The following is an 11,407-nucleotide window of genomic DNA, read 5'->3' on the forward strand; positions in this document are numbered from 1 at the left end:
ACGGAATTTACAAAAATACCCACACATGAATCTTTGAAAAAAAAAAATTAATATATATATATTAAAAAAAAAAGGGGGTATTTTGAAAAGTTTGACAGAATTTAACAAAAATTCTTAATAGGTGGTTGAAATTGAGAAGAAAAAAAAAAATTGAAGCATTGATAAACTAAATTGACACTTTTAAGAGGTTAAAGGTATGATTGCAAAAATGATAAAAGATGAAGGGCAATAAGTGAATTAAGTTTTCCCATAATATTATTGGGATTGAAACTTGAAGGCACTTAATTTATATATGTATCGAATTAACATCCGTTCACTACTTATTCAGTTGTTGATGATGGATGCATGACTTGTACTCACATTGATCATCACCATAACATTAACAGCATACATGAAAGTGTCATGGAAGGAATTGGCAATGACTATGGTAGAGAATTAGGTAAGAGTACAATTTCTTGCTCGCATCGGTTGCATAAAAATATATGTGGAATTTCTTCATTATCTGGAATCCCAACACACCGGGTATGCTGCAAAACTTCGCATATATCGCATGATACCATTCGCTCCCCATCATCCTCTTTGGCTCCACAAGCACAATGAATATTATTATTCGAATTTGGACCAAATTCATATATTTGCCTCTTCATAATTCCATGCTCTTTGCTGCTCCCCTCAAACACAAGCTTGCGACCCACTTCAACCAGCCCGAACACCAAATCTGTCCCCCTGGCATTCAAATTCAGCACAGATTCCACAACAAGGCTTCTCAATCCCCAATACATTTCCCTGAAGTTGGCTTGGACTTCTTTCTTCAGTTCATCAATGGTTGCATTGTTTTTCAACGTGACACACTCATATGGAGGCATGGCTTTGTTTGTTGCAGCACCTTCACCAGTACCCTCTTGATCGCTGCTTCTTAGAAGAACAGTAGAGTAAAGATTTAGCTTTCCCTGGAACCCCAATTCAACTTTCAAAGGCAGCTCTCCACAGTACTCTTTGATAAGGTATTTGGAGTCGAGGATTATCCTGGCAGCCACCGGTATAGATGATAAGATATTCCCTGGCTTTTGGTGGTCTTTGAGAATACACTTGTACAAATTGAACATGTCTTTCATCAATTGTGCCCTAGTGATCTTGTACCGTGCCTTAACTTTTGGATTGGTCACGACAAAACCCTCTTGATGATGACTAGGCAACACATTGGACACGTCTTCTAGACAATACTCAAGAACTTTTGTCACAGGATTTAAGCTCCGACGAACCAAGTAATTTCCCACAATGTGATTTCCCAATGATTTTAGCACAAAATCTAGTAAACCCGTGTCACCAATGTAGGCACGGGCAGCATCCCTTACTTCCTGCCTGGAAACCCACCGGAATTCAGCCCGCTTGAGAGCTTCAATGATCACCCGAGTGGCCATTTCAACCCTCTTGGGCGACCACCTACAAGTGGTTTCCACAAGGATTCCAGGGTTATAGGTGTCCAAGCAATTTTCCTTAGGCAAACGGGCCTTGAGCTCTAGCATAAAGTTGAAGAGGTCGCCGAGGTTGATCAAGGAGTGGTCTGATAAGGCTTGATATCTGGAGAAGATGATGGGGATGTCGTGGTTGGAATTAATAGTGCCGAGGTGGTGGATTAGTAGGCACAAGGGGATGCCTTGAACTGCTTCTATTGCCTTTTGGTGCATTGGTTGAGTGACACAAAAGGTTCCACGCCCGAATCTGTAACCCCACCGGCTGAACCATGACTCACCGTATGCTACTCCGTGTAGTAGCCTTAATTCCATGCCTCTCTTGTGTGAAATGTCATTCAAGCTCACTTTCCTGCCAAAGCCGCCAAAATAATAAATAAATTAAGGAACAAAATTCACATCACATCCATGTTTGTTTTAATTGTAGAGGTGTTGGGCCAAGGTAATAGGCCCAAAGGAGGGTAAGATAAGCTAACCTGGCTCGCAATCCGGTGCACAAACGATCCCAGAAATCCATAATATGGTGGCCAGCCAAGTCAGAGCCCATTTCAACCCCATTAACACGGAGCAAATGGCCGAAGCCATTAGAATGAAAGACACCATGCATTAGATGGTCCTGCGATTCCACAAAATTATTTGACTTACCACAAATATTGGCTGGACCTGCCTCATTGCCTTTGCAGCTCAAATATGCAGCCCCGGCCGTGTCCTTGGAAGGCAACACAAAGTGGTACTTCTTATTGCAAATCATATGGTGCCCCCACCCTGATGGATGATCACCCATACAAAGATCCAATTAATTAATTGCACCAATATCAGATTCAAGTAGATACTTTCTTGGATACTCAAGAGCTAACAGTTTTAGTGCCTTAATTATTCTAACCTGTAAGGTAGAATAATGCACGACAAAATAAAGAACAAAAAGATAAATTCATGTTTAACATATTCTCTTTTTGTGATGTGACTTGTTCGGAATTGGGCGCGGCCGCTAAGGTCCAGCCTGCTACTATCACTATATATATAGTTGATTAAAGCCCACTACCAATTAAGTTCCACTACTAGTATCCTAAAGCCGATCGGGTTCACGCCTCACTCTAATCATGTAAATCTCGATTGCTTAGTAATTAATATAAAAGTGCAATATTTGGGATTGTGTTTCTTAGAAGTCAAAGTAATCTCCACTTCGTATCTAAAATGCTATGATTTGCAGAGTATGAAAACCACATCGGTCCGAGTCACACTCAAATCATACATCCTATCCCACGATTCAAAGGTACAGAGATCGCCTCTCTGTTGATACGTAGCATGAGGATCAGCTTTTGATGCCACATTCAATAACCGGCCTCTATATATACCATGCATGGTAAAAGTAGGAGGACTTTTGGCCAAACTCTCTCATTCTCGACGCTTGCACTCTTGTGATTATGTCATTACTATTCACTTGAGAGTGACAAACTAACTTAGGTGTTAGAGCTATATCCCGTCGATCCGCTCTAGCAAACTCTTTTGCCTAATCTCTTTCTTTTTTTAGGTGCTTTTGCGGCACCGATCAAAAAAACACTATCACAAAATGACTCATATTTTCTTTAGGTAGTCCTCTAAGACTCTGTTTAACGTCAATTTGTCCGATGTCACATACTTTCTTGGATTATCATACTTATGTTGTTTCAATGCCAAAGAATTGGCTAGTCTTAGGAGAAGGACTAATCAAGAAACACACACACACACACAGATATATATATATATATACACACATACACATCAAGTGAATGTATAAGAATGCATGAAAACAAAAGAATAAAAACAAACATTAAGCTATACCTACGTATTGGCAGTGCTTGCAGTAAGGATTGAGGGAAGCTTCAACAGGTTCTTCAATAACAAAGAGAAGGATTTGGACAGGAGGGTGGCGATGGAGTTCAAGCAGAAAAGACCAGCTTGGCATTTCCCTGCATGAGCTACTACTACTACTACTCTCCAAATGCCCAAATTCAAGAAGGGCTTTCACATTTTCTCGAAAAGGCCCTACAAACTCAACAGGGTAACCAGGCTCACCAAAGCTCTTGAATCTGAAAACCCTCTCTCCTTTCTTCCTTTTCTTGCTGCCAATCAGGTCCAGATGCGACATCATCTTGAATCTGCAGATTGATGCTCTCAAAAGGCAAGCATGATATGTGAAGGAAAGAAATATAATCTAAGGAGTAATTATATGGGAGAGGGGCATGAAGTACAAGTGTTATGACAAAAAGTGATGTTCAAATATGTTAAGGAAATAAAACATCCTTTTTACATGTAGTGCAATGCTCACACACATGGTGCCTGGGAAATAATATTGGAGGAGACCCAAAAGAGCCCCCCTCAGCTTCTACGGCTTGCTGTGTGCATGATATGTTTCAAAAATACACTGTTGCAAATCTATCGCGGCAATGAATGCCATGACTGAGTAAATTACAAGTACCATGCATTTGATGATGCAACTATCCCACCATTAGAATCCCTTTTTCCTCCGGCAATTTCTATGGTCAGCTGGGAGATGTTGGTATTATCTTTACGAGACAGAAACACAATATTTCTTGGCCAACTACCTTTGTGAAAACATTATTTCTTTTTTCGATTGGAAGAGGTAGCTAGTCCTAATTAAAAAGTGATAATTGTTTCAAAATTTTCAATGAATGATTATCTATAATTAGTTTGTTTTGCTTGGTTTGCAAGGAGTTTTCTGCATCTCCTTTTGAGATTTTTTTTTTAAGCAAAATGAGGAAAGGGCTACAATGGGGATCTTCTCCATTCTTGATCTAAATAGAAAAAAGAATGGGAGACCAATTGGGAATGCTTCCGAACATTAGGTTGAAAGCGACTCATCTAGCTAACAAATTTGGTCGAACATTAGCACTTCTAGAAACTTTACTAACTTTCTAGCTATGAAAAGATAGTAAGAAAAAGTTAATATCCGAAATAATGGAAGCAAAGTTTCAATCCTTTTGAGACTTGGTTGAGTTGTTTTGAATAAAATAGTACCTTATTCATAAAATAAAATAAAAAAATTAAATGATTAATTTGTTAACGATACCAGCCGTACGTGGAAACATCACTTGCTTTCATTGGTCAAAACATTATAGATTAATATATGACAATGGGTTAATTAAGGATCATATCGGAAAATTAATTGTCCTATAAAGTATGTAACCGCTCTGATACCAACTAAAATGCTAAAAGTTGATAACAACTCTTAACATTAAGATCCGAAATGCAGCGGAGATAAAATGCCAACACAGATTTATTGATAAAGAAGAAAACCTTGCAATCAAGGAAAAATTTCTTTGGAATAGCCAAACTCAAGACATTACAAAAAAATTGAATGACACGTAGTGATTTGATTTTCATTCGATCTCGATCGAACGAGTTTGCATTTGTCTAGTTCGTTGCAAGTTTCTTCTAATTGACACATGGAGATGTTTTGTTCATTTGATCAAACTTATTTTGAGTCAAACAAATTCTCGTTTCTTCCCGACACGTGAAAGATTTTGTTTTTGTTCGAGACTAGTCTTGGGCTTGACTGACGGGCCTCGTCTTTGCCCTTGTCTACTTGGATAGGCTATTGGGCTCTTTGGCATGCAGAAAAAGGATTTGACATAATTTAGGCCCGAAGGGCCTTCGGATAAATGGGCCTGATGGCCCAACAAGGTTGGTACACCAAGCACAATTTATGTTATTACTTAAAAGGTGAATAAAACAAAAAATAAAATAAAAGGATGTTTATTTTTATGGCAATAAAATATTTAATCCATATTTTACTATATGAAATATTGTTTACCAACATGTACGGACATGTAAAAAAAAACAAAAAAAAAAAAAAACAAAAATTGAATGTGGTTAAGATATAGCATCCATCAATGTAGAATTATGTGATGTGCATGATAATAAAAAAAGAAACTCAATAATTATGCTCATTTGCAAACAAATAAATAGTAAAAGTTATAATAGGAAGTAGGAAAGCATATTCTTTTATGTCGAGTTTATATTAGTTTATAATCTGAGACCCATATAGTAATCTGGGGTTGATGACTTTATAAGCTAATTACGTACCGTATTTGTCCACATCCCAAAGAGAAAAAGTGGCTTGTTAATTATGTAATAAATAAATAAATAAATGAGTTGTAAACTACAATTAGGAAATAAAACATTTTAGTGTTTTTTAAGACAGGAATAAATTAAATAAAACAAAGGGGGTGGGGGTGGGGGTGGGGGTCTCCAGATCGAACAAAAAGAAGATAAGAATTAGGCTTTTGTTGTCACATGCCAAATGCCCACCTCACCCCTCTTTACCCACTTCAATATGGGATATGAGATTTGATTTTTCCTTATATTTTATAGTGACAACCATATATGCTGATAGATACACAATTTTAGCTCTCTCTCTCTCTCTCTTTCTCTCTCATATTACCAGGGGTTTCTCTCTCCTCTCTCCCCCATCTCTTTCTCTTTCTCTTTTCATTTCTCTCTCCTCTCTCCTCTCTCTCTCTCTCTCTCCAGAAGGGGCAAAACCCTAAAGAGCCGTTTACACCCACCCAAGTAAGTTTTCTCTCTCCTCTCTCCTATCCCTCTCTCTCTCACTCTCTCTCTCTCTCCAAGTTTTGAATATATGGGTCCTTGTACTATTGAACCTGTCATTTGCAACCTTATTTTTTTTTTTGTTATATATATATATAGATATGTATATGCTTGAAGGCTATGTTGTGAATATGAATTTGTGATTCTTCTTATTGCAGAGATCTGGGATTTTTAAGTCTCAGATTTGATTTTCCGAATTTCTTAAAATATTTAGAAATGGAAATTAGAGATCTACACTGTGTTTTTACATGGGTCTCGTTTGGATGCTGAGAAAATGTGGGAAATGGAATGGATTTGGATGTTAAAGTTTCTATTTTTTTGTCGATGGGATCCTCGAATTTCCACTTTTGGGATCTGGGAAAATTGAAATGGAAGGCTCATTTCAACTGAGCCGGATTTCAGGATCTGGGTCGGTTGAGTTGAGATCTTCATTTCTTATGGATATGGTCAAAGCAAAAGAAAAAAAAAATGATGGAAACAGTTTTTCATGTTCTTTTCCTTCGTTTTCTCAGCAGCCAAACGGGGGCTTGATCGTCTTATTTAATGCGAAGATCTATTTGATGCTCCCTTTTTTGGTACTATTTTAAATGTTTATTGTGCCTGATGATCAATCAGATTTATGAATAGAATCCAGGATGTGTTTGTATCCATTTTTTGTTCTGTTTTTTGTTGTGTTTCTATTAATGTGGTTGTCGATGGCCCCTTTAGTCTCTGTTAAAATGTTGTTAATGGGTCAGTTGCAAACGTAGCAAAGATTGAATCTTGGTTTCTGTTTTGGCTCCATCTTTGTAGTTGTCATGGATGATGACGCATTGAACATGCGCAATTGGGGTTACTATGAGCCGGCCTTCAAAGGGCATCTTGGCCTGCAGCTCATGTCAACCATGGCTGACCGTGATACCAAACATTTTCTGCCTGGTCGTGATCCGAACAGCATTATGGTTAACCCGGCGAATGGAACCTTTCATCCTCGGGATTGTGTTGTTTCGGAAGCGCCTGTCCCTATGAATTATCTGAGGGACAGTTGGCCAAACGAGAGAGATAAATTTCTCAATATGTTGCCCCCCAATCCTAATTATGCCATTCTCCCAGAAACTTCCGGAGCTCACTCCTTACAAACTTCGGGAGCTCACTCCTTACAGATTTTACAACCACCTGAACCATTGAGGGATGAGAGGGTGGGTAGAATTGAAGAGCAGCAGCCTGTTAAAAATGAAGGCAGTCAAATGAAGAAAAGGCAGAATGGGGGTGCCCCAAAAACCCCAAAAGCAAAAAAGCCCAGGAAGCCTAGGGATAATAACAATTCTTCAGTCCAACGCGTGAAGCCAGCGAAGAAAAATATGGATGTTGTCATAAATGGGATTGATATGGACATCTCGGGTATACCTATTCCAGTTTGCTCATGTACTGGAACTCCTCAACAATGTTATCGATGGGGGTGTGGTGGTTGGCAGTCGGCTTGTTGTACCACAAATGTGTCAATGTATCCTTTGCCAATGAGTACCAAAAGGCGGGGTGCAAGGATAGCTGGGCGGAAAATGAGCCAGGGTGCATTTAAGAAGGTCTTGGAAAAACTTGCAGCCGAAGGTTATAATTTTGCTAACCCAATTGATTTGAGGACTCACTGGGCAAGACATGGTACCAACAAGTTCGTCACTATCAGGTAGAGTTACATGGTTGGTACTTGTTGGATGGGTTACACATTGCATTTGGTCTGTTTCATCTGTATATATATCTGTGGCCTTTTGCAGAGTTCAGCCGATTACTTTGTAGTCCATGAATTTTCAGTCACGATACTTGTTTTCATAATTTGGACATCTGGGTTTCTTTTCTTTTTATTTTTAACCTTTTTTCTTCGGCGTAAGTGATAAAGGCAACCAGCGACTTCTGGCCACCAGGATTTATGTCAAGAGTTGTCATTTGTTGGACAGTTATTTTTGGATAATATCCTTCCAGCTTTTAATTTAATTTTGTTGAAGATTAGGAATTAAATGCTTTTTTCTTCATTTGTCTTCACAATGACATTCTATTATACTTGTTTCCTCACTCTTTTGTGCAATTGAGTAACTGTTGTAGTTGGAATGTGTGTTTTTGGTTTAACGTTGCATATCTCTTGTTATTGGTGCCTAATTGCATAAGCATGTGATTACCACTCCTAAAAATTGTACTATCATTTATTATGTCTCAAGTGGATCTTAGTTTCTTTCTTTCGATTTTTATTTTTTGTTAAGTTTTCCCAAATCCTTGGTGGGATTAGAACCATTAGATTGTATACTTCAATTCTTTGTTTTTTCTCAACTGCAAGAAAAGGAAGTTATGGTCCAGAGTGTGAAATTCATACTTTTTCCCTCCTTAATCCTAGTATTGATCATGTTGATTTTGAATAATTCCAATCGTGTAGTCTGAATACATTGACAGGAGCATTATGCTTTGATGCTCTACTTGTGTAGTGTGTCAGACATGAAAGGTCCTGATGAGCTGGGTTATGTATGAGCTTTTCTGTATGTATTGGAATTGGGTGCATGGAGACTTACGATGCTTTATGGTCAAAAGATTTAATATAATCCTTGTTGGACAACAATATATGATTCTCTCTCAAGCTATGAAGTAAAAACTGTAATTGCATCTATAGAAGCATGTATATGCGTAGATATCCTGGGATATGCCAGTAAGTGTATCTGTCATTGTTGGCATGTTGATATTGATGAACTATTCAACATGACAAGATGAAAGAAAAGTATTTTTTTTTTTTCAATGGAGTATTCCCTTTAGTATATTTAATCTTTTTGAGTATGCTGCAAAACTCCATTATCTTATGTAGTAATGTGAAATGGTTCATTATTTTGCATCCGTGTGACCTCTATAGCAAAGAAATAAGGAAATAACCAAAAGAAGAATGTATTTCTTTCTCCTTCAACCCCTCACAGCATCTTATCTCCCAATTTTACCACAATTATGAGTTGTGAAAAAATTTAATATTATGATGTGTGTTTTTGGTTACTAGTTTACATGGACATTAGTTTGTTGACAAATTAATTAATAAATTTGACATGGAATCTTTCTAACATAAGTGTTTGCAAATCTTTGAAAATGACAATTAATGAGGTGAAACATGGTTTCCATTGTGGCCCATATCTGTGCTTAGAAAAAGATGTTGCTTATGGAACTTAGCTTAGAAGATGATGCTTGACATATCTTTTGATTTTTACCTCAACCCCAAATCTGGCATGGCCTGCTTCGAGTAATGGCTGCAAAAGAATGTTAGGAAAACTTATTTAACTCTTTAGGAAAACTTGTGTGATGTTTTTCAGTCATAAAGCATAATATTTAACCATGCTTTGGGTAGAGCCACATTATTAGGTGGCATAATACTTATGAGTTGGATGCATGGTGCTCTAACAGTCACTCAAGTTGTTTACTTAATGAGGTGCCTCTGTGTAGACCTTGAAGGTGATCTTAGTGTGACATTTGAGAACTTTTTGTTTGTCACAATATGGTAACTTTCCTTGATTGTTCTACTACGAACGGCTTCATAATTCAATCAATCAAAAATTCTCTCCATCAAAACAGTAAAGAAAGAAACCAGTTGAAAATCTCTTTTATGAATGGTTTGAGTGCTCATTGTGAAGGTCTGTTGGGAGAAATTTGTCTTGACCAATTGATTTCTTGATAGAGCGTTGCTGAAGCCCATATATAGGAGATCTTAATCGTTTTTCTGATGGGATTTTGATTTTTGTTTCATTCTTTTTGGTCATATTGCTTGAGGATCTATGGGTGAAGAAGCCTTTAGTTAGATGAAATGAGGGAAGTGTACCTTTTAGTAGCTTATTTGATGTCATTTGTACAATTTTGAGTTACCAACCTTGAGGAAGATGGGTCATTGGAATGTTGGAACACTACAGATTGTTCTTTCTTGTTTAATCTTTGTTCCATTATTAAGGTTCATTAAAAATGTACTGTTTGTGGATGTTGTGGAAGTACTCGGTTAATGGGTAAAGAATTGCATGGACTTATTGGTTATGCATAGACAAGCAAGAGAGACAAATGGGGTTTTCATATGTAGGATTTGAGAATAAGACTTATTGGTTATTGGTTAGTTTCTTACAAAAAATACAAAAATAGGTCATTTGAAACTTGGTCTCCTGTGTGATCTGCTCTTTTCTTCGTAGCCTTTCTTGTTACTTTTAAGCCAAGAAATGACAGAATGCAGGATAATGGGTGACAATTTCTCAGTTTGAGATAAGCAGAAAATGTTTAGGTCGTGGCCAAGTGCTGAAAGGGTAAGTGGGGTCAAGGATTTGCAAATAACCTTTTCACACCTCAATCTGCGAAAACTTTTCCTCCCCAAACTGAAATACATCCCAGTGATTGTCTCTTTAAGCTCATCAGTTGATGTGAAAGAAGCCATCGTATGGGGAATGCTGATTCCAAACCAATTTACATTCCTTCTATGTCATAATTAAACACCTCTCTCCCAACTAAACCAAACTAAGAAAAAACAAAAACAAAAACAAAATGGAGAGCAGGACTAAAGTGGTTTGTTTCACAATTAATGTACTATCGGTGGTGGTTTGATGGCTCAAGAAAATTTTTAAAGTAGTTAGGCAAATATATGGCCTAGGGGTGTAAACGAGCCGAGCCTGAGTGAGCTTCTCTTGTTTGATCTTGGCTCGTTTAAATTTTACTTGAGCTCGAGTCGAGCTTAAGGACGAGTCAAAATTGAGCTCGAGCTCATAATAAGTTGAGCTGAGCCAGTTCGAGAGCTAGCTCTTATATTTAATGGTTTTTTTTTTTTTAAAAAAAAAATAATTTAAATTTTAAGTACTCTTAAACGACTTAAGAAGCCAGCTTGCATATGAGCATTTGATTAGTCTAGCTAGTCGAGTATGGAGCCTGAGTCAATACGGTATGACAATTGGTTTCGAAGAGAGGATATGCATCCTTTTGTAAATAAGTAAACTTAGGGATTGGTATTTTCTTAGCAATGTGGGACAAGTTAGTATGTTGTATTCAGATTGCATTGGGTCAACGCCCCCTACAAAAAAATATTTTTTCAACGTTTCTCTTTCGCAATCTCCCTCACCAATCATAGCGCGTATTCCACCCCAACTCTCATTTCCTACTCTCTCACTCTTGCTCACCAGATAGACAGTGATCCAAAGTGTTTGGGTCTATTTGATTCTTCAATAGTTTATGTCTTTCACAATCTCTTTTAAAAGTTTTTGCTTGATTCTTCTTCCTTTCGTTTGGGTCTGTTCTAATTGAATATGGGTCTTTTTAATGATTGCTCTCTCTCTCTCTTTAATCACGATGGGTTTGAAATT

At 37.5% G+C, this 11,407-nt stretch overlaps 2 protein-coding genes across 2 annotated transcripts; one reads left to right on the forward strand and one right to left on the reverse strand.

Moving 5' to 3' along the window:
- Positions 1-422: 422 nt before the first annotated feature.
- Positions 423-3,600, reverse strand: LOC132176995 (PHD finger protein MALE STERILITY 1). The gene is made up of 3 exons (XM_059589169.1): positions 3,294-3,600; positions 1,949-2,237; positions 423-1,824 (listed from the first exon to the last, which is right to left on the reverse strand). Exons 1-3 carry the CDS (start codon positions 3,598-3,600, stop codon positions 423-425), a joined length of 1,998 nt encoding a protein of 665 aa, XP_059445152.1.
- Positions 3,601-5,855: 2,255 nt separating this feature from the next.
- On the forward strand, positions 5,856-8,091 carry LOC132179502 (protein BASIC PENTACYSTEINE2-like). Its single transcript, XM_059592238.1, has 2 exons — positions 5,856-6,044; positions 6,876-8,091. Exon 2 carries the CDS (start codon positions 6,881-6,883, stop codon positions 7,748-7,750), a length of 870 nt encoding a protein of 289 aa, XP_059448221.1. The 5' UTR covers positions 5,856-6,044; positions 6,876-6,880; the 3' UTR covers positions 7,751-8,091.
- The last annotated feature ends 3,316 nt before the right edge of the window (positions 8,092-11,407 follow it).

This window comes from Corylus avellana, chromosome ca4 (assembly GCF_901000735.1).
Source record: "Corylus avellana chromosome ca4, CavTom2PMs-1.0".
In the NCBI taxonomy this organism is placed as follows: domain Eukaryota; kingdom Viridiplantae; phylum Streptophyta; class Magnoliopsida; order Fagales; family Betulaceae; genus Corylus; species Corylus avellana.